This window comes from Apus apus, chromosome 7, assembly GCF_020740795.1.
Source record: "Apus apus isolate bApuApu2 chromosome 7, bApuApu2.pri.cur, whole genome shotgun sequence".
In the NCBI taxonomy this organism is placed as follows: domain Eukaryota; kingdom Metazoa; phylum Chordata; class Aves; order Apodiformes; family Apodidae; genus Apus; species Apus apus.
In genome coordinates this window covers 17,968,154-17,995,441 of record NC_067288.1, presented here as the reverse complement: position 1 = coordinate 17,995,441, position 27,288 = coordinate 17,968,154, and the positions used below count along the sequence as shown (strand labels likewise).

At 37.0% G+C, this 27,288-nt stretch overlaps 1 protein-coding gene across 21 annotated transcripts in view; it reads left to right on the top strand.

Moving 5' to 3' along the window:
- ADGRL2 (adhesion G protein-coupled receptor L2) overlaps positions 1-27,288 on the top strand; it is a 161,770-nt gene that overhangs the window by 15,404 nt on the left and 119,078 nt on the right. For all 21 annotated transcript variants that reach the window (XM_051624350.1, XM_051624357.1, XM_051624340.1 and 18 more), the window contains exon 2: positions 16,799-16,971. In XM_051624350.1, coding sequence (XP_051480310.1) covers positions 16,899-16,971 — 73 coding nt within the window. In that variant the 5' untranslated portion in view covers positions 16,799-16,898. The remainder of the gene's footprint in view (positions 1-16,798; positions 16,972-27,288) is intronic.

Here is a 27,288-nt window from a genome sequence, read left to right as displayed (position 1 = left end):
TCCCCCCTGCCCTTCCCTCTCGGAAATTGCCAGGATATAGAAGTGCGATCGCTGTGAGATGAAAGAGGGGAGTGCTGTGTGCACTGTATGCAGATGAAGATCCTCAGAAATCAGGTTTGTCCTTTTTCTGTTATTCACAGTCAAAAAGTCAAAATCTCCATTTTAATGAAGACATTTCAAAGAACAGACGGGTTGAGAAATATACTGTATTTCTTTACATGCTCCTTCCTTTTAAACATGGAAAAACCCTTAGGCTGTAAATTAAAGAGTATTTTACCCTGTGCAGTTGATCTCAGGCTGCCCAGTAGCAATGAAGAGTTAAAATTTTAAAAAAGAGTTGTAAATGGCTTGGTGGTTTCATGTTTTTTAGTCTGTGGTTATCTTATGTCCCCCCTTGTGCCCTGTATTTGTCAATATTTTCCTAAGAACTGTAACAAGTAGGAGGAAAAGTAACTTGAAAGAATGTAATTATGCCAGAGATGCATTTTCATGTGGGAGTAGAATGCCTTCATGTAAATGACATTCACTATGGAAATGGTAAGAGCACTTAATGAGCAGAAAGGTTCATCCTGTGCTCCATGGGAAACAGCAATTTGCTTCTCTTCCTTCCCGGAACGGGCACACGTGTGTGCCAGGGATGGGGAGGCTTTGGCCATGGGTCCAGGGCTGCAGGGGAATGGCACGGGGGCCTGGGCAGCTTGCTGGGGAGTCTTAGGTAATGATATCTCTAGAATCTGTGCAGTTTTACAAATGTAAAGGAAGCAAAGCCACCTTGGAGGATAATAGTATTTCACATTTTAAATTTTTGCTTGTTAGGTTGATCTTTTTGTCTGTTTGTCTTTTTTAAAATCTGCGTCCTCACTGACATTCTTTTACACAGAATGCTTACTTCTGGAGGGGCACCAACAACAGAATAGCTGTAAGATCAAGAAAGCCATCAGAGTTGTGTTGGCAAACCTTATGAGGCCGTGCAGCACAATAAGTGGCACAAAATAATCTAGTGTGTACTTAGAAAGGCAGGGTACCTGCACGCAGCAGCCTGAGTCTCTCATTACGCTCATAGCTTTGCTGGTTGGATTCCGGAGTTGTGACTCCTAGAGTCCAGTATTTTTAACGTGGAACAAGTAGAGATGTATATTTATTTATTTCAAAGGCTTCCTATTTGTAAGCTTTTTGATGATCCGTGTAAAATCTAAAGTTGTTCTATGATGTCTGTTACTATCCCCATCATATTCTTAAAAATTGTTTTGTTAAACAGTGTTTCCCAGTCAACTTGAAATACTGATTTTTATTTTGTTTTGGTCCTTAGTAGAAGGGCAGTGGTACTTTCCCTCCCATACCACAGCCTGTTCAACCCCACTTAAGTGAGTTATATCCCCCTGCCTGTGACAGAATAACAACATGAAAAAAACCTGTAATTATGGCTTTTTGAATAGGGCTCAGAATGAAAAGTGAGAAATGGACTGTTTAAGTCCAGGCTTTAAGAAATTGGTGTTTTGTGAATGTTGATGAAATTGGTACCCGCTGTTTGAAAGTTAGAGCTGTTAGTGGTCATTGGAAGATAAGTAACTTCATAGAGAGAGATGCAACGTTTAGTAGTATCTTTAAATATTTGAAAGTATTTAGCTGAATATATTTTTATTCTTCCCTATCTTAAACTATTCTTAAATGAAGTAATAAAGTTGAACAAAAGAAAATGAGTAAATAGCTCATTGAATGTATGAATGCTTGAGTACATGTATGTCAGAGCATTTATTAATGTGGTACTTTTTCATTCAAAAACACAAAGCATCTAGTTTATCATGTAATAAAATTGTAAGGCAGATCAGGAGAAAAAACATTTGTCCATAGTCACAGACAAACATTGCTGCCAGCTGGACTGTATGTGTATATGTTCTAGTTAGTATATGACAGACCTGTGGAAAAGCTAAAGGTGATGTTTATTTACTTAACTGTCCTAAAATAATACTGTTATAGTGAGTTTGTTTTTTTTTTTGGTGACCAGAAGTCATTGGGTGAAATGTCTGACTGTTGAAATCTTATGGTGTGCTTGCTGCAGGGTCTTGTATTGTGCACTGTTATTAATCTTGTGGTATATATTTTTAGAAGATCTATAAAGCTGATATTTTTAGGTCAAAAACATCGAATTGCCTTTACTAAAGATATATTGAAATAAAACTGAATGACTTCTAGAGAGTATGCTGATAACCAGGCAATGTCAGGCGAGGTGTTCTTGTCATGCCTCCGTCTATGCCTTCTTACGTATCTGAGAAGATATGCCTTTAGGTTGGATTGGGTGTTTTTTCTTTCCATTTTTGTCTTGTGTTACTCATCCTCCTTTCTTTTTCTCTTTGTTCAGAAATAAAATCTAAGTTCATGCCAATAGTGACACATAAATAAGCTGTACACTTATTACTGTCACAACCTCTTATGGGCTTGATTTTTAAACAACAACAACAAAAAATTGTACACTTATTACTGTCACAACCTCTTATGGGCTTGATTTTTAAACAACAACAACAAAAAATTGCCCAGTGTGTGCGCTAATTGTGTTGAAATCGTGGTCAGCATTTTAAAATTATTATTATTATGGCACTGTAAAATCATCAGTCACTGACAGAATATGATTACTTGCAGAGCAGCAAGTATCTGTTAACAATTGTATACAGGTACACATCTCTTTTGCATTTGTGCACTGGCCTCTCTTGTAACATTTAGTGCCAGCATTATCTTTCTCTGTCTCCACGATTATTACTGCTTTGACTCATACTCAAACAGGTTCCTGGCTTCTGATGTGCATTGGTGGGCTTTTGATATGGATTAAGGAATGAAGAATTGCAGTTAGTGTAGCTGGTGCTTGTGTTCCAAGTAGAGAGTAAGTCTTACGCCTTGGGTCATGACTGTGGGCAACTGGTCCAAAATGCTGGCAGTCCACTTGAAGGAAATAAAATTACACTCAGGTATTTCATGCTAGCAAGTTCTTCACCTTTTGATACTGCATTGCATGCTTTCTGTTCCCTGTTAAGTTGTTCCTTCAGTTGTGCCTCTATTTTGCATGAGCTCCTGACACACCACCCCTCCTGGCACGGCGGGCCCTGCTGGTGCTGCTGCCTCTATGCTTGGGCCTTCCCTTGTCCATCTGCTTGCTTTCCTTCTGTGCCCTACCCAAGGGCTGTTCCATGGCACTTGAAACTAGATGTGGGGTTGCCATCTTCCCGCCCTGCCTGCTCTCTTTGATTCCCCCCCTTTTCTTTTTCTTTTTCCTTCCCTGTTCTTTTTCTTTTCCTTTTTCTCCTCCTTCCCCCCAACTCCTTTTTTCCCTCCTCTTCTTCCCCCAGCCCCCCCCCCCCCTTTTTTTTTTTTGGTGGCCCCATGGTGTGACTCTTAACTGATTTCTGTTGAGTAACTGTCAGTACGGGAGAGTCTACCTGATGATGATTTCATTGTGCAGCTGATTTGTGATCTGTTGCAGAAGTGCCTGCAATGCAGAAGGCTTGGAAGTGTTAGTGTTAGAGATTTAAAATACTAAAGTACATAGAACACCAGTTAAATCAAGGTGGCTTACTGAGCACATGCATAGCTTGTATGGTTTTGTGAGTGTGGAGGTTTTGCACAATAAGACATATTTGGGCAAGCTGTGAAATATGGGGGTCTAGATTACATTAGAATTTTTCAGGTTGCTGAATGCGAAGCTGGTAAAACAGCATGCATTTTCTGAACTGGGACAACTTCTCTCAGATTTACCTTCTGTCTATTGATCTGTCAGCCACTCTTGTCATTGAAGGCTTGAAACTACGTTAATGAAAACGAGCTTGCTCATTTTCAAAGAAAACGCTGTATTTGTTAGGAATAGAATCAGACCAAAAGGTTAGACTATCATCGAAGAGTAAGGAAAAATATGCTTAAGACCCTGTTCTGATCTTTGCTATCACAAGAAAAGATAACTTGTAAATTGCTTTTCATAAAAGTGAGTTTGATTTAAGGTATTAATAAAATCTAAATTTGTGCATTCTTGCTGTGGGGACTGAAGATTTTAATTTAGTGACATGCCAGAGTAATTTTTTTTGTTCTCTGTTTGATGTGTGTTATGTGAGGATTTCATTTTACTAAATTAGGGCAGACATGTATATTACACTATTTACAAACTGTTACAATTAAAACCTGTTAAATTTCATATTTAATATTCAGTCATCTTTGAGCAACATAGTCACCTTGTTTTTTCTCTCGGTGCTGTTGAATTCTTGTGTTAAAATAGATTAAATTGCAAATGTTAATTTGAGTAACTGGAAAGTTGTGACCTGGATTTGGAATAGCCATGAGACTATTACAGCAGCAGTAAATCTTCAAGAACATGTAAGGCTAGAACATGGCAGGGGATATGTCTGATGTGAGAATTACAGTGGAGGAATAGCCTGAAAACCAAGTTGTGTGCCAGTATCCTATTTTTCTATTCTAAAAGAAAAGAAAAAAAGTAAGAATGTGTCACTTACATAAAGCTGTGTTTTTACAGGCAGTGCACAGTAATTTCAGAAATTTTTATTTTAAAATGATGATCTAAAATCAAGCTGTATTTAAGAAGACTGTAGCACTGAGGCATCTCGGTTCTTAATCCCTGTGTGCTTCCTCCGGCGACAGTGATTACGATCTTTGAAATGTGTATGGGAATTGCAGGTGCAGACTTCAGCCTAAAGAAACCATCAGTCTGCAGAAAAAGTAGATAGTAAATGTACTTACCTTTTGTTTTGAGCTTTTTCCTTCTGTCCTTGAATGACTGTTTTTTCTCAACTAAGCCTGACTTCAGCACTGATTCTGGGTACTTTAAAGCTTGATAGCATCAAAAGGTCCTGAGTGTTAGTTGTCAAGCTTTGGCATTGCTGGAATCTTATATTATCTTCTTGTTTTGATTTTCCTCATCTCTCTTACAACATGTCAAGTAAGAATGTAGGCAATGTCAGGAGAATATGATAATAGTAATTTTTAAAGCAATGATTTGATTTTAATGTTAAAACAATCATGTTTAAGCAATTTATGGTGGAAAATTAATTGATAATTAAAAAAATAGATTAAATATTTTACACATACTTATTTGGTCCAGTTTGCAGTTCTGTTATTCAACTCTTTGGATATCTTTTATGCAAATTTCTTTTTGCATAAAATAAATGGTTCTTCAGATACTGGCCCGCATGTGTGCACATTGCTAGATTATCTTGGGAGTGCTATATGAAGGTATTATAAGTTTTATAATATTTATTATGGCAATGTTGAGTGTTGATTCTTTTCAGTTTCTAAAAAATACTAAGATTGTAGGGCTTATGAAGGAAGAGCCTGAAATAATACTTCACCTTTCTGTGTTTTTAAAAATACATTGAAAACTGTTTTACAATAAAATAGTAACACCAACTAGAATATGACTTTGTTCATTTTATTCTACAGAGAAGGAGTGATTGGCAGGCTCTGACGTTCAGCTGTCCAGGGCTGAACTGCAGGGCTGGAGTGGCCTTGGCAGGGCTGCGTGTAAAAGTTTGTGCCGTGTTTGCCAACTGTGTTCTTGGCTCAAGCTGATGTTACACATCTCTCAGCTCCAAAGCACGCTCGTTTGCCAAATTCTCCCTAAAAATGTATGCTGGAATTCCTAATTAAATAAAACCCTTGATACTTATTTTATGCCTTGGAAAGGCATGTATTCTTTCACAGGAGATTCTGCTTGGTAGAAATACAAACAAAAAGGTGGATTAAAAAAGCTGTACCTGGTATTAGGAGAGTAATTGTCTCTTGCAAACAGATTGCTGGCTTTGGTTTCTTGTAAATACTGAAATCATGGGACTTTGCAGGTTTTTACTTGAAATTCTTTGCATGCATTAATTTTTTGGTTTATTTTTCAAGTATTTTAATATTTGTCCAACTACAAATGATAATTGCAGTGTATAATTTTGCTGTGTTTTCCTGTTATATAGCAATATAGCTACCTTATTGCTGCGGTAAGCTAAAGTTACCAGATGAATGATAAAGGTATAATTTATGCCAAACCAGGCCAGAAGCTTTTTCAGAAGACTGATAGCAACTGCTTTTATACATATTGCCATGTAAAATGCTTATTAATCTTAGCAGATGTTGCACTTTAATCCCCCAGAATGATTGTTTGGTAGCAGCAGGAGATTTATTAAGCTTGAGTTGTGTGAAATTGTGTGTGCATAAGCTGCTATTTAGATTGTAAAAATGCCATTGAAAACTGTTAAAAAGTTCTAACTGTAATTGGCAGAGAGGTATTAGCTGTTATAAAAGAAGTGTATTTGTACCGTTGGCCCTTGTGCTGTAACCTCTTTATCATTTATCTTCTTGTATTAATGTCACTGAATTATTAATTCATGAGCAGGGTTGGATAGGGTGAAGGAACTATTTCAGTGTGTGGCACATGTATCCTTATCGCTGGAGACATGAAAAGAGTCATTTTGTGTTATCTATGAAATGGAAAGGACATTTAAACTTTCATTTACAGTAATCCACTTCACTTCCCAGTAAAACACCTAGATTATTGCTACTATAATATAATGTTCTTATTAAAATTTTGTAATATTTCCACTCTGTTCACTTATAAATATTGTTGATAGACAAATGTAGACTTATTTTTTCTTTTTAGTTGCACATACAGTTAATGAACTGCAATACATATGAAGAGCAGGTTTTTTATTGGAAAAAAAAGCCTCTGTAATTTTTAGTGAAAGATTACAAAATAAAGCCCTGTAAGTATTTGTAATTGTGAAAGGGTAAATAAATTATAATTTAAAATTGTAACATAACCTAGTTAAAGAAAGATATGGTATTTTCCAAAGTAACAGTGTCATTGCCACATTGAGCTACCAAGACCTATATTACTTAGAAGAAGTGATAAATGTATGATACAGAGTTCTTGGTCTGTTTGATGAAACCACAGAACACCAGAGGTCATGTTGCTGCTAAAAAATGTGTTAAAAATGTATCTTAAATTTAATCTGTGCTGTATGGATGATTTAAAAAAAAAAAAAAAGTATGAGAAATACAGTGTTGTCAGTCACTCCAATGAAAAGAGTTCATTATTTTGAATATTTTAAAAATTATTAATTTTTTTAAATTCTCGGAGTGAAAGCAGTTTAGGGATACTTTGTCCTCAGATGCTCTCTGTGGTTGGTGTGGTAGTGCTGGAGATAAATTATATTCCACTTTGTTTAACAGAGGTATTGCTTCACACTTCTCCTTTCACAGTGCATGGGAAAGGCCTTCACTGCTTCCAAAATACTTTTTTTTTCCTTTTTTTTTTTTTCTTTCCCCTCTCTCTTTCTTCTCACCCCCCCTCGAAGGAAGAGAAAATATTATGTAAGATGCTAGGGAGAAGATTTTGAAACCATGTTAAATGCAAGTAAGAGGAGCCTTTCTGTAGAATTATAATTTAGAGCTCTCTTTGCTAATAACTTCTTCAAATGTAATCATTATGGAGTTCCAACTTAGTCTCTGTACAAAAGGGATAAAAAAATGAACTGAAATAGTTTTCTGTTTTTCTCTTATAGTTAGAATAAATCAAAAAGCCCACGCTTCACCCCAAATAAGGGAGCGGTACATCTCCTATGAATGAGTGGGAGTCAGTCACCTGCCTTGCACAGTTAACAACAGTCACCTGAATGTTCATTACTTATTAAACTGTACAAGAAAATACTCTTAGCTATAGTTGAACCATTAGATTCCCAGGCAACTGGCACATCTTTACAGAGCCTGTTGTCCAGTAATAGAAGTGAATTCGTTTTTCGTTGCAGAATTGGGCCCTTTCTGAACAGATACTGAGGATTGATTTCCCATATTAATTGTATATGTTTTGCACATTCTTGACCATGTGCAAGCAATAGTTATGTAATTCAGTATATTTGTGTGTAGCTGCAAGGAAGAGTTAGTGCATTCTGTGCAGTACTGTCATATGTGCCTTCTTGCCCTTGAGTTCTTGTTTTCACCATGAATGTGCATATGAGAAAAGCCAATTACGAAGGAAGAAAAACAGAGCTTGTTGATTTTTGTATTTCATAATTTTGGAGTATTCAACTTCTAAGTGATACTGATATGTAAAAACGTTGAGCCTGAAAGATGTGTCTTCTGTCAATGTGGTGTTCTTTTTTGGTACTTAATAGGCATGCTGAAGTCCTCCAAAGGGTTATGTAAATTTAGTGAAATTTCTACCTTTAAGTCATACTTGTCTGGAGAATTTGTGTGCTTAGAAATTAGTTAGACCTTTCTTAGTTGATTATTCTTTCAAGGATGATGTATTCAAGGTCCTTATAATTTCTTCTTCTGTTTTCAAGACCACAAATGTTGATGTGGCTCATGGCCAAGTATGGGATGGTAGCACACAGCACTTACCAACTTTTTCTGCAAGCGGTGATCCACCACCTTTTAATAATTAAATGTTTTGTGAATTGTTTGGAAAATGCAGCTTTATGGACTTACTCTTAGAACCTTGTTGTTGTTGGTTTTTAGTGGAACTAAAATGTGGTCTGCAGGTTCTGACTATCAGGCTTCTGGTAAGAAAATACTACTCTCTGATCACTGTAATATTAATTGTGCATCAGAGAAATGAGGCAAAACCAGTAATAACTTGAGAAGGGGTTATTTGAAAGAAAAAAAAAAAGAAAAATGCTCAAGTACAGCATGTTTTAAAACATAATTAACAGTAGGCATTATTGAAATGGTCTTTTATAAAATGCGTTATTCTGATGCTATGATAAATGTTAATACTTGAGGATATGATGGAAGATGAGGTATTTTAAAACACCTTTCTTCGCTGTCTCTATATTTAGTCACAGGTTTTTCACATTTCTTTCTATGCTTATCTGATATATTTTATCCTAGATTACCTCATTGCTCCCAAGCAATCCCTTTTGGCAATATTGATAACCTAATATAAGACAGATTTTGGTCATTATTATTTCATTTAGTGGTCATATGTATAGACCAAGAGGGAATCTGAATATTGATTTCACTGAATAGCTAGTAACAATGATTTATGAGTCACGGAGTCAGTGCAGTGAGCCAAACACAGTAGAGATTACATCTTATGTGCCACCATTGATTTTGTTTCATATTTCACTGCACGATGATTAGGCCGTGGTCTCACAGAAGTTAACATTGGAATCATATTCCTCTTTAAGCAAAAAAATATGCCACAGATTACACCCAATGCATTGTGTTATTTGTAGGTGCTGCCTGCCTCTGATTTTTAAAAAATGATAAATATTACTTTACTTTTTAGAGAGGTGTTATATTTCTGGTAATGACAAAGATTTTTGATAAGATTCCTTAAAACGATCAAAAGTGAGTTTACTGTCCACACAAGCTTGTTCTCAAAACTTGGACAGTGTCATTTTATATGGAATACCGACCACATACACTGATCTTAAATACAGCTGATAGAAAATGCGATGCTTTAAAATAGATGCTCTCACAGTGCCTTCATGAATCTTTTGAATAATATTCCTTGGCATGTAGCTGGAAAAGAAGTCTTCAGTGCAGTACTTCCCAGGGGATTGGTACTACCAAACTGAGGTTTGTGCATGAATACCAGATGCCGAGGCTGCAGCTCAGCTGTTCTGCCTGTGGTTGGTTTGCAGTTGCAGTGTACTGGGGCTCTCCAGCCCCTATTAACCCAGTTACAGCACGGATAAAAATGCTGTAAATGCATGGGTAAAAATGTGATCTTGTCTGCTCTTACTTGTAACTTGATTTTTGTTTGGAAGTTCGGAGCTTGTGAGTGTTTTGTTGGTGGCTCTATGCTGGTCTAATGAGGTTGTTTCACTTCAGTGTGTCAGCTGTGAAAGGCCTATCTGAGCACATTTCCCTGCTTGAGCCCAGTGATGAGCAGTCATAAAGCAGGTCGGGTGCATTGAAATCCTTGCAGGCAGTTAGAGAAACACCACGTTGCTGCGCAGGTACGGGCATGTCTCACCTCAGTCCCAGGACTTTTCTGTTTGTTTTGTTTTTCAGTGTACTTCTACTTCAAACAAGTTCTCAGCTGTGAAAAACACTGGATGGGAGGAAAAAAAAAAAAAAAGAGATCAGCTAAGTGGCATAACAGCTTTGAAAAATGGGGGCCTTTGCAAAGCCTTGTCAAGGCTGTCAACAAACAGTTTACTGTCTTACAAGACTGCAGTGTCTTTGGTTGATGTTAGATTAATAATTTTTTTTTCCAAGGAAAAGGAATGATGTCTCCTAATATAAATAGATTATTTTGAGGATTTCTCTTCTGTAAGAAGTTTGAAAAGCCTTTGAATTTTCTTCAGCTGTTACTATTGCATCTTTTGGTTTGTCATACGGTTCTCGGTGTTTTTTATAGCTATTAATTATTGTGTATTTTTGATGTTCATGAAATCTGTCCTATGTAGGTTTGTAAATGAGAGCTATTTGTTTTGCAGTTTAATGAAGAGAATGGCAGGCAGGCTCAGACTGTGCCTCTGGTGTCCAAAGTGATCAGCATATTTAACATGCTCAGCATGACACTAAGATATTACAGCCGATAACGATTGTAATTGATTTACAGCATCCCTTTCCCTCCCCCCTTCTTTGGATGCTGGGGATTTATCTTTGAGACCTCAGGAAGAGGTGGTGGCACAGAGGGCGGAAGTGTTAAAAAGGTTTTACCTGCACTGTTTGAGTGGAAGTGGTCTGGTGAAGTGGCACTATGTCAGTTCAAGTGAAATACAGGGAATTTTTTGCAATGAGGATTGAGCAACATCCCCCTGCCCCCCTTCCCTGCCATGATTCTGAGCATTTAGCAAAGGCAAAAAGAAAAATTCAGACTTGGCAAAAGGAGAGTGCCCTGAAGCCAAAAAAAGCCATTCTTATTAGCGCTAGCAAAAGGTTTACTTTGCTGGCTTATTGAATGAAAACTCCCTGGAGTGTCCAGGCTTTATCCTGTGTTAACAAGAAGGGGCAAAGCTGGCTGGTCGGAAATGGAGTGCCGTGTAACGTCTGTGAAACACAAGAGTAAGACCAAGCTGAACTGGAGTGCTGAGGAGAAAGGAAAATCTTCATCTTTTCCTCTTAAATCTTATTTTTTTTGTGAGTGATTGCTGTAGAGCTCTGAGCTTCTGTGGTCTGATGAACTAAATTGTGATGTTGCACTGCTAAAATAGTATTTAGTGTCGTGTCTTGCATAGCTGGATTTGGTATTTTGAATTAAGCTGCACTGATGAGGCTGGTGTGGGACAGGCATTTCTGTTGTCATTCTGAATTTCAGGTGCACATTCATGGCACACTATTTCAGGTGTTCCTTAGGTATGGGCATTTCATTTCAGAGCACAAAGCAGATGAAAGCATTGAAATAAATTTTTTTTTCTTTTGTTGCAAGATGGGATAACCTTGGTCAAGTCTTGTTCTTACTGTATTGTTCTCTTCCCTAACACTGTATTCCTACCATGCAACTTGGATTTGAAAGAGTTGTTTTGTGTTAGAAATCCAGTGTTCAAGGTGACAATTAATAGGGACTGTTTAATACACAATTTAAGATAAGACTCTCTGGTACAATTTAGCATTGAATTGCTTTTAATGGAAAATAAGTCTTTGTTAACCAGTTTTGGGGAGACTTAACCTTTCCTTTCTTCTTGCAATATGCAACTTGTTTAATTGGAACAGATCAGGCACTGATTGTTTACTATAGGTACTAGAAGGATGCTGACTAAACCAGCACAGAATCTCGCTTGTCTTCAGGTTTTTTTGTTGTTTTTTTTTTAAGATCTCTCGACTTTGAAGATTTTTTTACCATCTGGCAGTGTAGCACTAATGTAACGTTCTTAATGTTAAGTCAATTTTTGAAAAAACATATTGAAGACTTAGGACTAACTCACTGAATGCATCTGAAGATATGTTCAGTGTTGAAAACTAGAGTAGGGTCTCATTGCAGATAAGTATAAAACTGTAGCTCTTGAATCATAAATGGTATTAATCTCATTCTACTATTTTGCTAATGTGACTTAGACTGTTTTACTAATCACACTGCACTAATTAAATTCTTATGTTACAGATTATAGGACTTTTTTTTTTTTTTTTTTTAATTGGGAAAGCTTCATGATAGGAAAGCACGTGGACACATGATTTCTCAGGAGACAAAGTAGTCTATTATAGTGTATGAATATATATCTACTCACCCTTGCCTCCTCTTCCCCCTCCTTTCCTCTGCAGAGTGTTTCAGATATATTACAGAATTACTTAATTTCATAAACTGGGTTATGAAAGAGGCAGTGGGGGTGCTGCATGTGTGGCAAGGTAGGTCATACAGAATTTGTAAGAAGGATTGCCTGGGTCCTGCTAGTTCCTCAGCACATATGTAAGGTGTGCAGCTATGGCTGATGTTCCTTACTTCTGTGCCTCATTGTCTTTAAAGCTAGTGTACATTTTATTTCTGTAGTAGAGATGATAAAGCTTGACCATGGTTCTAAGTGCTTCATGGTGTTTCCAAGATGATTTTGAAAATTAGGCACTGCATTGTAAAATACATAATACAGTGTTAGTCTGAAAGGTTTTCAGCTAAAGAAAAACACCCTTCTTAGCTTGAAAGATCTCTGCGCTCCTGTCTGTCTTAATTGACTGAAAAGCTAGGTGGAGCAGGAAAAAGGCATCTCTTGAGCATGCTGTGTCAGTTGTCTGGAAGCTCTTAAAAGACCCTTTTTTGGCTTTTGAAAATAAAACCTTGGGAAGGTTAAGCAGAGTAGAATTGGGATGCAACAGTGTCTTTAGAGATCTTTCTCTTCAAAGATGAAAGTATTTCAAGGAGCATGCTTGGAGCAGCTTTCTCTTATCTCTGGGGTGCTCTTGAGCAGTGTTGGGGGGAGAGGGATGGCCAGCAGTGGCACGTATTCTGCAGTGGTTGTGTTCAATCTATAAGAAGTTTCAGAACTACAGAAGAACAAGGCAGCCAGGCTGGGGCATTAAGATACTGAGAACTTGAAGCACAGCTTATGAATACAGTATGAAGAGATGCCCAATATCTTTGCAGTGTACAGGATTTAACTACATTTCCGTTACTGATCTTGTTGTCTTTAACAGCATGTATGCAAAGAAACTTAACAAGGTGAACCACTCTGTTTCTAGTGGAGGTTTGATGGTGGGTTTAGGTTGTGGTTTTTTTTCGTATGAGAGACTGCAGTATGGCCCAGAGGTAGGGATTTAAGTTACAACTGAAATTTTCTGGACAGCTTTTATTGCACTGTGAAATTCAAGCAACCTTTTGCTCTAGGGAGTTTCTCTCTGCCCCACCCACAAGCCCAAGCAGTCAGTGATGCAGAGAAAAGCTTTATTAAGGTCTGAGGGGAAATAAGTTATTTGTGCAGGACAGCCACTCACCATGGTCTCCTTTTTCTGTTTACAAAGAAGTAACGTAATATGTCTTTTCCTGGTCCTACTTGTTTGGTTTGGGTTTTGTTGTTGTTGTGAGATGCCACTGATAGTCTCCGTAGCGCTGATAGATGGATGGTCAGAAGGATGTGGCTGACAGCAGTGTCTGTAGCAAGTGCTCTCTGGCTCCAGCTCATGTCTGGGTACCTTTTTCAGGATTAGCTTTTGTTATGCTGATGAATAGTTTGCTCAGAACTGTGCAAGTAATAACATTTGTACTTTCAACTTTAACAAGTATTACTGTTCGGAGTGTACTTTTACTCAGAGCCCCAGAGTTTCTCAAATATATAGGTTGCATTAAAAATTGTTATAATTTTTATTCGGGAAAAAAAGAAAGAAGCAAACCAAACTGTATCGCATCAGTTTTCAAACACTGCTTAATATTTTCCGGCGTTTTTTTAAAAAACACGTGTTACTGATAATTTGGTAGGGGCTGCTTAGTTTATTTTGAACACTTTTTGCATCAACACACTGAGTTAAATTCTATGTCTGTAGACTACAGTAATCTAAAGAGAACAGTATCTTGCACAAAGCCCTTTAATTTGTCCTTAAAATATTTTGTGTTTATTAGTTGAATAGTTTCTGCTGGTTTTGGTATTGCAAAAACATTAATATCCTATCAGAAACGGGTTTCTTATCAAAACAGTAAAATAAATCAGTTTACAAGCTCAGAAACTCCTACTTGATTTAAAAAAGAAAAATAATTCTCTGCCATAAATTTTGCAGCTATTTCCTAGAGAGGTTTGGTACTGCAAGTAGTGCTCTGATTATTGTCTTTGTTTTCAACACAAGCCTTCACCCCCTCCAACTGAAAAACAGGCCACAAGGAGGCAATGGGTTTAAGGACGATAAAGCATCAGTATGGCACTATCCACTTGAAGGTGAAGGGAGTTGTCTCAGAATCTGCATGTGCAATGAAATGTTACGGATATAATGATAAAAGTTGAGTCTCAGGAAGTCAGTATCTTTTGGTCAGACGGAGTAATTGGAAGGCTGACTTAATTTCACTTTTAGCCATTATTGTTCCTCATTTATTCTCCTGGATTATTCTGATTGCTTACTGAAATTATACCAATTGCTCTGTAGAGCCTATGAAATAGTTTAATGATTTTTTCCTCTGGGTGCTACAGGTAAAAAATTAATTCAAGCTCTTTGCAAGCTTTTAGGTGAACTATCTCCAGGTTTTGTTTTATATATATATATATATATATATATATATATATAAAATGGTGGCAATTCTGTCTTTACTCAGCAGGAACTCCTTTGCAATAGTAATTTCTGCTGAATGCAGTGCATCCTTTACAGATTTGTAGATGTATATATATATTTAGGTGCAAAATGCTGTCAGACCAGTGTGAAGGACCTAGAGATACAATATGACTCTTTGTAACTGCTTTGGGATTGTCCTGTAGCAGCTGGTGTGTCTCGATTTAAATTGAGGGCACATCTTTTACCTCTAGGCACATGGGTCTGTGCCAGGGAGAGCTAGGCTCTGGCTGTCCTGCACTGAAGCACTTTGTTTGCTATTGCATGCCCTTTGTTGAAATATGTGTGGATAAAAGTGCCTGTGATTGAAGAGCACCCGTCTATAGTTGGAAATTGGAAAAAAAAGTTTGTTTTTATGTATAAATAAACATAAAATCAGGCAGCCTCAGATGTCGGTTCTCTTTCATTTCCCTGTGTGAGAAATCACAAACATGCTTCTGTTGTGGGAGAGGGATGCCTGCACTGAAGTGGCATCATTCCCCTTAAACAGGAGCCAAGTAAAGAAGCCTACTTGGCCATTTAATAATCTCCTCTTTTGCCACAGTCACACTGCCTTCATTGAGAGCCAGAGAAATTGTTCCATCATGTTTTCTGTTAATTCCCATCTTTCCTTAGGGAAAAAAAGTGAGTGTCAGTCTGGTTGCTCTCTGTGTGCTTAGGGAACAAACTTATCATTGATTAATATTAACATTGACTAATACAAAAGGAATTACACTTTCTACTTCTGAAAATTATCTACAGTTCATAGAATTTCTTAGTTGGTTGTTGTGTGCTCTTCATCCTTTCCAGTTCTCCTTGCCAAAAGGGTAGATGTATTGTTAAAGCCTTCAACATGCTCCAGTACTTGTAGACTCATAAGTAGCCTGTGAATCCTGCCACTTAATTTTTACATAGTCATTGTTACGTGTTTTTAAAGTAAAGTTAATTTCAGAAATCTCAGGAATAGATCCACATAATCCTGTCCATCGTTGTTGGAGTGACCAAGCCAATGTGGCACCAGACTCAGCCTTTTCAATCTATATTTGCTGTCATGTTCAGAGTCATTTTTCCAGATTTGTTTCACGTATCTGTAATATATAAAGCCAGCTTTGTAGTTAAAAATAATTTGTTTTTACATGGATGTTGATTTTTCTGTAGCTTTCCAAGCTCTAATAGTCAGGGCTGAAGCATGATCTAGCCTTGTACAGTGAGATATGGAAGAGGATGTATATAGTTACTCAATTGGCTGGTAAAAGAATGAAGTCATTAGCAAAAGGGAGCACTTTACTGCTGAATCTTCTATCACAGCAACTGCACTCTATCACCGTAATTATATTTTTCAAATGCAAATGATAGCTTTAAGAATTCTTCATTTGGTACATCGTTTACAGGAGCAGTTTGGTTCATATTTTTCAGTCAGAGGCAAATCTCATCAGAGCCTTAAGGACAGGAGAATCTCATCTGTTAGGTTTATGCCGTTATCTCTGAGGGTGTTTACTGGGTAGAAATACGGCAAACTGTAGAGTCCTATGAAGAGGCTTCCTCACCAAACAGAATGTTTTGTCAGCAAAGTTGCTGTTAGTTCTCATATGAGGAGAGCAACCTGTGTTAGAATGAAGGGAACCCTGAAGCTGTGACAAGGAGGGGACCTTCAGAGCCTTACTGTTGAGCAGAGCTAGTCGGTTGTTCTTGGCCACTCCACATTTTGAATCGCTAAGAAGTATGTCAGTGCCCTAGATTTAATTTTGTTGTTGTTCTTCGAGGTAGAGAAATGCAGGTTATATCAGATTTGGAAAGCAGGAAGAGTAGCCTGGTCATCTGCAAATCCAGTTCCTTATATTCAGAGAAAACATTATCTTCATTTTTTTCCCCACATGTCTTAGTGCAATTACATCAGTAACATTCATACTTTCAACTTTAACATGTATCATTATTTGGCATTCTGTTTAATGATCACTGACCTTGAGAGATTACATCCCACAAACCTGCCAAATTCCCAGCTACAGTACAAGTGTACTGTCAGTTTTTATTAAAAAATTCTGTCTTCATGTCAAGTAAAATTTGGTATTCCAAATTATTGGTGTTCAGCTATTGATGGATTTTTTTCTCTTTTTTTTTTTTTTTTTTTTCAAATCCTCTACTTCTCCAGGTATGAAGATGAATAATGCAGACCACTGGTTTCGATGATGCTGGGCTTTTATAACTGGATTCATTAAGGAATACAAAGAAAATTCTTACAGGGATCAATAATGGTGTCTTCTGGCTGCAGAATGCAAAGTTTTTGGTTTCTGCTCATTATCAGCTTCCTGCAGTGTACTGAAGGTAAGCTTTAGTTTATTTTTTACTTGAGTTTGCAGATGAGATGAACGGTCTACACAGTTATTTTCTGTTAGATTAATTGAAATTTTAGGATGTCAAACTAAAAGTATCAGTAGCATGTTCTAGGTTTAATTTATAAGATTCAAATTATTATCTTAATGAAAAAATAAAACATTTTTTGATTTTGATACTGTGAGGTATGTTGAAATTAAAATGCAGTGTTCAGGTGACTGAAGTGACAGTATTAATATCCCTGATTAGTAGGTGCCTTATTTTTGGACTCTTCCTGTTTATTTTTCTTTTTTTCTGTTCTCACTGTGCAACCATTTAGAAGCATATGTTAAATGTGATATAACTAAATGGTGCAATGAAATACCTGTTTTACTTTTCTAATTTGGCTGACTGAAAATAAAATGGCAAACACTTCATTAAGATGAGAACTATGCAAGTTAAATTTCAGGAAATAAAACTCAAAGTGCTTACAGGAATAGCATCTGCTTAAAAATATTTTTGCTTTTTGAAAAGGAAAAATGTTTCACTACTTCAAATGCAGTGTTTAAAATAGCGCTTTAATTAAAAATATAAGGAAGAAAAAAAATTTTTTAAAAATTGTATAATCTGTTCTTTGTTGTTTTTTTTTTTTTTCATAAACTCCATTTTACCCAATTTGTCTCTCTCCCTGGCTGTTCTTGTGGCCCTCTTAATTAGTAAAAGAGAAACAGAAATGATCAGGAGAACATGGTTTATTAATTTTTAATTACAAATTTTGTATAGAACTTGAGGCTGTTTCTAGGTGTGATAATTCTGATAGACTTCATTGCAGGTGAAAAAACTGATTTAGTAATAAAGTAGCACCTCCATGTCGTCTTATGTTATTCAGGAATCAGTATATAATATATAGGCTTCTTTGATGCATCTGTGGCGTGATCTCACCATCTTTGAAAGCAGATGCATACCTTATCCTGTCAAAATTCTTTGAATTTTAAGCCTAGATATTCAGGGGTACTTCAAGAAAGCTGCTCTGCCTCCCCCGCTCTTCTTTCCTAAATCTATACAAACAAAATGATCTAGTCCCCAAAAATTACAAAACGCAAGATAAAGAATTTAAATGTTGTATACAGTATTCCATGTTCACTGTGTGATTTCCTAAGCATTTATTATAGACCTAGTCTTGGATCTTGTGTTGCACTGACAGACAAGCTCTGCTGAATTAGGTTGCTCATATGTATGTGTGAACATACGCACGAATTGGGGAGTATGTTCTAGGAGTTTTCATGGAGATTTCTGAACGTGGGGAAGTCTCATTTCACTTAAATAGCTTTCACAGTCAGTTTCCGCTCCCTCCCCTCTTTCTTCTTAAATACTGCCAGGATATATTAGAAACTGGCATTTCCCATGGCATGCTGCAGCTCTTGTGTGGCTTTGTCATTGATGGGATTTCTGATTTGGTAGCTGCTGTACTTTTGGCTCTCTCGGTGTCTGTTGAGTCTGTGGACTTGGGTAGAATATCACTTTCATAGGAAAGTAAGTCTCAGTAGCTGGCAGGTAAACTGCTTTTCAGCCTCTTTCACAGTTAAGGAAGGTAAATGCATATTAGGAGAGTGGAATTACGAATCTTAAAATTAGCTGGCTAGGTAATAACTTGTGTTAATTATAAATGCACTTACATTGCAAAAGTTGTTGTGCTAGTTGAAACTAAAGGTGTAGGAAGTAAAGGCATCTTTTTTTTTTTCTTTTTTTTTTTTAAGCTTTAAAACAGAAGGATTTTAGTTACTGGAATTGTTTTGAATTCCCTGTATCTAGTACATTTTACCAAGACTTGCCAGACTACTTGCAGTTTAATACTGTGTGGTGGTTGAAAACATCTGAAAACAGAAAGGAAAAGCAGACAACCAACTTCCTTTTACTGGCTTGGTTACAGTAGCAAACAGCATGCTGCAAAGAGTGTTTTATCTGCTGACTTTGGGAAGGAAAAAGTCAACTGAGAACTTGTGCAGATTGAATTTTTGCCATTTGCAGAAAGCTAATTTTCGTTGTCACCTGTAATATTTCAAGTTCATTTTGTTCTGTCCCTGTTTTTCTTGCATTTAGTAGCCAGTAGCAATCTTTTGATGCATCAGGTGCCAGTTTACTTTTTTAAAGTGTATACAAGAGTTGCTTTTTCAGCTAAAAGAAAAAGGGAAGGAAATTGGGAACAGATAACAGAATCGTACCAAATTAATTGTAAATTCTTAAAATAAATGAAATATTGTGGGTCTGTATACTGGAAAGGAATATTAATATAAAGTTTGCTTCCAGCCACAGAAGCAAAATGAATACTACATTATTACACTTTCTCACAAGATTACATTGCCTTCTGCTTCAGTAATAAGAGATGCCAAGTGTAACGTGCTTTAGTAGCATTTCATGCCTGGAAGTATGAACATGAACAAAGGTTAAAATAGGAGCATCTAACTTTTGCTGGAAAATCTTTAATTCTCTCACTTGAAACTTGGGGTTTTGAATAGAAATCTTACATGTATATGCAGGTTGTTGCAGTTGGTGGGTGAGATGAAACCTGCCTGAATTCCCTGCTGTTATATTTTAATGTTTCAGCTAAACAAAGAGAGGGGAGAGAAAAAAGATCCTGGGTGTGGACAAGTGATTCATTTGTTCATATAACAAAACGCTTTCCAATCACAATAAAGACTTCATTACTCTCATAGTGCCTAAACTTTAACTCACCAGGGAGTTAGCAAGTAGGCATAGTTAAAGGAAGGCTGCAATTTTATTTCAGTGTTGCCTATCCAAACAGGAATCATATCTTCAGTTAAGCAGTCCTTTGGTTTGCTTTGTGTTTCCTGGCTGCTACAGTCTAGGTGGGGTTGCTTTTGAAGCAGTCCATTCCTTCAGGTAAAATGAACGTGGAATGGACAAGTGCTGGCAGCTGGAGGGAAAACTGTACTGAGTTATTATATATTGTTGGTACATCGATCAACAACAGGTCCCTATTGTTGTGTAGAGGCTTGAAAAACATTGTTACTACCATTATCAGCAAGCATTGCAGCTCTAAATAAGGAAAAGATGAGAGGCAGGAAAGAGAAATGAAAAGCTGAAGTAATGAGTTTGAATATTGATGTCCTTTTATGAAGGCATTTTTCTCTTCCTTTTTCTAGCATATTCTACTCTAGGTATGCCTTTAAAACTGCAATTTTATTACAAAAGAAGGACTTAAGGAACTACCTTGGGAATTAGTTTGACTAAGAGTTACACTTCGTGATCCTGGTCTAGTCCCGCAGCTAATTGCCAGGGGAGACAGGAGATCCCAATGTGCCAGTGCTGCAGTCGGTCCCATCCAAGGCTGTCCCAGCTCTGCTCCCGCGGGAGGAGGGGTTTGTGCTCCTGTCAGTCCCATGCGGCTGAGTTCTGCACCGTTATTTACCCATTTCCTATGAACTGCAGGAAACTGCCTCTTTTTTTTTTTTCTTTAGGTAAATTAATCTGGAAAGTTAAAAATTATCTGAGGCAAGGCACAGAGTCAGATCAGATGTGCCTATTTTCCATAGCAAAGCAGAGTAAAAACCTTATTATACATATTTTTGGTTTCTCTTCAAGCAAGTTCAGACAGATACACTAATATGTATACAAAAAAAAGATATTCTGATTAAGGTGGTTTTTTTCGCCTGTACAGATTTTGATATTTTAAGCTTTATCTTGCTTACCAAGTCCACCTTTCTGACTAGCTTTAGTTGCCTTTTATTTTTATTCTCTTCTACTGCTTGATAAACACAACTCCTTGGGAAGCAATGAAATAATTTTCTTCGCTTTTATTTTAGTCAAGGTTTAATACAATTTTAATTAATTTTATTATTAATTATTATCCGTACGTCATCCAAAGGAAGAAGCATCATACTTTCATTTATCGATTTAGTTCTGTTTTTCAAAACAACATTAATATTTTCTAAAAAAATCTAGCCTGTCTTTGCCTCAGAGAGTACATTTTAATTAACATGCTGAGAAAAATAGATTCCTGTACATTTCACTTATGCCAGCCAAGGCGCTTAGTGTTAATTTGGAAGCAGTTTTAAGTGTGTATGCAACATCAGTGCATTTACTAAAGAGAAGGCATAATAAATATAGTATACAATGGACCACTACAAAGGTATTTGTTATTTTAGTGTATTGCTTGAGATATCCAGATTCCACTAGAGCCACTCAGACTTGTAGTGTCTAACGCATATGACACAGGTACTCAACAAACTGTAGAACCCCATTAGATTTTCTCAAATTTACTCGGAAGTATTAGCAGGATAATGCCCAGGATAAAAATTAAGAAAATCTTGTGCCCTGGACTTGAGAAGAAATGAACTTCTGTTAATTAGCAGATTTAAGTTGTGCAAGGGATGAAACCCATTATGGAGTCACACAAGAGCAAATAGGAGCACTAATTTAATTTCTAGCTAGGGAATTTAACACAGTGAGAGCTCTGTGAAGCGCACAGTTAGTAGGCAACTACTTGGTTTGAGTTTGAAAAGCATCCTTAAGCACACCCAGCATATGAAGGCCAGCCGGAGCTTTCCAGTACCATCTTCAGTTTTATCATGTATACCTAATGTTTTATGATTCTTTAGCAAATGTTTTTTCGTAATTGGCTAACGCAAATTATGCAGAAGAAAGTATCTGTGTGAAGGAAGCAATTGTGTTTCTGCAGAAAGCAACTGCTGCACTGAGTCCTGTTTTCTTTCCTGGAAGAGCACGCTATTTTTCAGTGGGAAATTCTGGTGCATAATTATCTGGGATATTTCTTCCCTTTTCTGGGGAGGTGTAGATCCAGCATAGCTTCTTAAAAGTAAATTGATCTAAACAGTGAGACTAAACTTTGTCTTGAAGAAGAATGTTAAGTTTTTGCAGTGCATTTCCAGATAATAGAGACTGACAGAGTGCCTGAAAAAAATCAGATTCTTTATCATGCTGGCAATGAGTATTCTTTTATGTATTCCCTGAGCAGTGAGGTCTGCAGGATCCTGTGCTGTAACATTGCATTTTTTAAATCAAAGCAAAACCACCACTATTTTAAAATGTGAAGAACCATGTTGAAAAGTGCATGAAGAACCATTTTAAATACTGTACTAATATTTATATGAGAACTTCCTAGGAAATGTTAATTGAAGGATCTTATAATTCAAGCAAAGAAAAAATATAAAAGCATAATGACTATGAGATTACAGTATTACTGTTTTGGTATGTTGTCTTCTTCCTCAGTCACTTAAGAACATTCTTATAAATGAGAGGAGATTTTGCATCATTTTGAGCTGTGTAATCAGAAGAAGAAAAGAACCCTGTAATGTATAAAGCTGTAGAAATGCAGCGTGTTGTGCTAAGGACAGATGTTATATTTTCAGAGCCCTTTCAGTTTACCATCTTTTGTTGTCGTAGTGGCAGTGGGCGAGGCGAGCCCTGCAGCTGACGGCTGCAGTGGGAGTGGGTTGACTTAGCCTTCAGCTAACCTGCACTGCCACCGTTGCCTGAGAGGCTTTTCTTTTATTATCTATTAATCTGGGTTTATTTTGGATGAGTTTATTAAAGTAGGATACCTTTATAAGAAGTCTATGTAGGTTGAAAGCATTACAGAAAAAGGACTTAGGTAAACAGTTTTAATATATGTTTAATGTGTGTGCCCACTTCCATGTTTGTTACAGCATTCCAGTCTGTGTTATATGAAGAACAGGAGATAAAAACCATTCACAAAGAGAAGTACTTGGCCTGTTGTCTGTCCATACTCTTGTCATAAATGCACTTAATAGTATAGGAGCTCCCAACATTGTTTTGCAGCTGTATATATTTATACAGTAACCTTCATGGAAGAGACACTTAAAAATTGTCTGGTATTTGTAGTGGTTAATTACTGTCATGTTTACTTATCAACATTGATTAGTTAGAAGAATATTTAGAGTTGCTCCCTCTGTTTTGGTTTTGTTTGTTTATTATATGAATTGTGTTTGGATAATATGGCTCTAAAGCAGCGCAGACACATGAATGCAGGATATTTTTCCCATCATCATTCAATTTTTCAAGAATATTAATTTTTTTACCCTTTTAACAAAGGTTAAATTTTGTATAGGTGATTCTGTGGAAGAGCCGTACCTCAAATCCAAAGACGTGATAAATTGAACATACAGTCCTTTCTGATAGATAGGAGCTGAAAAAGTCCTTTTACTTGAAGGTGTCCCAAATTCCTGCTCTTCCAGAAAGAGTCTTGAACTTCTCCACTGACTTTCAGAACCCAATTGTGCTAAAGCTCTTTGTGTTTCTGTAATCTCTTATGTCCCGCTGTTCTTCTGAAGTATAAAGAAATATATCTATATGAATGTTAGCTCGGTTCGTAGGTCCTTTCAATCAGGGAAATGATTCATCCATGTTCCAGTAGCATTAAGACAGTGTGTGTGAATGTATGTGAGTGCATTGGCAGTGGTAGAGGAGATTCCTTGGTTATTCCACCTGCAGTTGGTGACTGGGGGACCACCAGTCCAGGTGGTTGCAAATGTTTCATTCACTTTGTTTTCTTGATTTATGCTAGTATAATAATCACTGATGTTTTGCCGGTGTATAAAATGTGTGTGTGGGAGGCTAGTCAGGAAGCAAAATGATTTTTTTTTCGTCTGTTGCATCAGCAACACCTACATGTGAGAAACCCAGGGGACCACATAACTTTCAGTTGTTGGTTACAGCAGTTGCTGAGTTTTATGAGGGATCTTGATGATGGAAGGAGAGCTGGCTTCTGTATTCTCCCTTGTCAGGGATTTTGATGTCTCTCTCAGGAGTGAGGTAGTTTTATTCTGTTCCAGCAGAAAGCACAATTAATGGAAGGTGCTGTTTGAGCAATTTTTCTTTTAAAATTGAATTCAGTAATTCACTTAGGAAACCTGAAAGGAAGTTGACACTGAAACCAGATTCTCCTATCTGCTGCATTTGTAGTTGGAAAAGCAATGAGAAATGTTTGCTTTTTAAAGACTTCAGCAGTTTTTCATATTGCTTCTGCTTAAACCGTCTTCCTAGTGACTTTCAGCTGGATTTGTCTGTTCACCACTGATCCTGTTTGACTATGTGTGTGACTTGATCTGCCTTCTGCAGTATTTCACATTAATTTCTCCTATTTCTCCCTGTTGTGCTGCCCCAGTTCTTTTCTGTAGCTTGGGCTTGCAGATTACCTTTAATATTGTCTTTTTATTTTAATTATAAAATGTCACTGTAAGAATAAAGTTGGGATTTATTCTGCACCATTGTTAACATTTGCCATTGAAGGTGTGCTGGAAAAATGTGGGTTTGTGGCTTAGAACTGATCATGCATTTTAGTAGCTTAAGATAAATAAGCTTTTAGTAAACAAAACCGAACGGTTTGCTGCTTATGCTTTTTCATCATTTAATTTGCAACAGATGAAGCTGGCATGCGTGAAGAGTGAGGCATGGAAAGTACTAGAGGGCAAGTGGGTGGTTTGTGATGTGGATTATTACCCGTAAAGATGGATAGAGTCCACAGAACATCACTTCATGTATTAATGTACCAGCTGGAAAAAAGTTAAACATATCAGCATAGCATATCGTGCGTAAACTGTTTGGTTTAGGCCTTCAATTCAAGTCCTGTTCTGTAATAAAAAAAACTTTAAATCTTATATATCTTTCTACTAGTGTGAAGATATATATATATTCATGTATATAAAAAACATCTGTGCAAATGCATTTTTAACATTTCAGAATACATAAGTCTAGAAGTCATCCAGATGTAAACTATCTTGAAGGATTTACAGTATACAGTGTTTTGTTCTGCATTGTAAACTAAGGGCCAACAGAAAACAGTCAAGAAATACATCTAAGTATAAGTGTTTTCTTTACCAGTTACACAGTAATCTAAGAATATATAACAATTATTTAGTTATATGTATTATGTATAGCAGTGTAAGAATTAATTTGCTCTATAAATTATTTTGAATTTCACTCTTAAATCAGAAGAGTCCTAACTCAGTACTGGCAACAACTCCAGTTATAATATGTAACCATACCTCTATGATATGTTATTTTCTAGCTCTTGGATTTGTTACGGATCATTTTAACAGCATTCTTGTGTTGCCTTCTTTTTACACAAGGCTTTTTGAAGTATGAAGAGGGACTTTCTGAATATTTGCTATCAAAAGTTTATTGGCATGTTAATGCCATTTGTAACAGACTCCTCAGTGATTCTAATTTTATTTATCTCCAAGTCTCATCTGTTTCCAGTCTTTTTAATGCCTTTTTTTAGGGTTGGTTTTTTGTTTTATTTTTTTTGAATATCTAGTGAAAGTATTGGGGAGAAACTTTTAGTAAAGAAAATCTTTGGGCAATGTATGGATGATTGTGACCTGACCAAATTCTTTTATCTTGATCTCATTTCCATTTAGACTAAGGGATCAGTTTGTAATGGGGGGGGGGAGAAGGTGCATTTAAAATAATTCAAAGATGTTAAGCAACAATAAAACTCTGTAACCGTTTAAATGACAGCAGCTGACTGCTTGAATTAACTTTGTATTTGGCTTAATTTGGGGTCCTAATTATTCCTAACTTATGTGAGTAGATTTCAATTATACAATACTGCAGGGATTTGTAGCTAAGGCAACTAAAGGAATCATTTTACATAAAGTACTTTTGTTCAACTGATTAGGCAGGTTAAAATGGAATGATAGAAAATGGGAGCTCTTCTCTGATACGGCCCAATGAATTGTTTCCACTGACACTATAAAGAAATACCATGAGGAAAAATCATTATTGAAGATCTGGAGAATTTTTATGCAACGTGTTTATCTCCTGATAACATGGTGTTAGTTAACCACTCACAAGCAAGTGATTGATATGAGTATTAACAACAGGCCTATCAATAAAAAGGCAATTCACATTTTTGTGGTGCCTTTTGATGATGGTAGACTAACACCTCTAGACTTAGAATGCTTATTTTTGGTTTTCTTTGGGTTTTTCGCACTCACCTTTTTTGGTTTCCTCAACCTTTCTATTGAAGGTTACAGGAATGCTTATTCTGCTGACTCAGGAGATCAGAAGACACGATAGGATGTCTGCAGCCTAAACTGATGTCTGTTTTTAGAGCTGTCAGGTTTGCCCATGTCCTTTGAATATACTCCTAGACTGTATAGTCAGATACTTAGAGAAGCACTGCAGTTGTTTTCTGTGTGTACTGAATTTATGAGATCAGGACTTGAAGTAGCCCAGATGAGGTTTGAAGGGAGAAAAAAAAACAACCCACCTACAAAGAAGGTGGTTAGAATGCGTGGCAGTGATTTCTAAATTGGATCCTACATGAATAGTTTAAAAAATAGTAAACGCATGTGCATCTCTTCCCTCTCCCCTGACAAATTCCAGTTTTCTGTGGAAAATACGTATTTTTTTTAATCATATGTCTGCTGTTAATACTACACACTTTCAATTAGTACTGCTGACAAGTTATTTAGGAAACTCTCTGGAGCATGTGGAGGTGTGCACAGCTTCTCTGTGTCAGGTGTTTGCTTTCCGAAGTGAAAGTATTAAGATTTAATTATCAGAAGATGTTTGCAGTAGGCAATGTTCCTTTGGAAGACTGTCAAGGGCAAGGCTGCGGGTGCCCTCCACGCAGCTGGGCAGGAGGACATCTGTGCCTGCCCCAGGAACCGCTGTCGCAGAGCTTGGGCGTGGCTGAGCTTCTGGATGTGTGCACATCAGTGGGACGAGCCAGATAATGCTGAGCTGCAATATTTTCATCTGATGGTGATGGAGAGTGTTGCGTCCTGCTCTGTTGCTCCATGAGCTCCCTTGTGCTCGCTCTGCTGCCCATGTGGTGGGCCTGTGATGCTACTGGGAGCAGGACTGGCAGGAGACACTCTTTCCTTTAGGAATTTGTTTCCCCCAGTCACCTCCCTGAACCATGTCACCTAGGCATTGGATGAGCAGGAGAGGTGTAGGTTATGGTAGAGCTGTCATTTTGCTCCACCCTTAAGTAGATGAAAAGAACAGTGAGATCCATGCGTCTCCTGGAGCTTGTGAAATCACTGTGCCATGGGCATTTTATTTTTAGGAGAGAGAATGGGTCTAAAATGTGTCATTCCTTGTTATAATCTAGTACCAGTCTGACTCTACATGATTAATGCTACTTTGTGGGACTCTGTCATCTAAAGTCAGAGTATCTAGAGCCTGAATCTCCCTGATTTGGTTATAAATATGGTGAAAGGCATCCCAAATTATCTGTAAGCGTACAAAACTGTGAAAGTGGTCTTTGTGGTGTTTTTTGGGTGTTTTTAGGGTGTTTTTAGACAGATGTTAGGATTA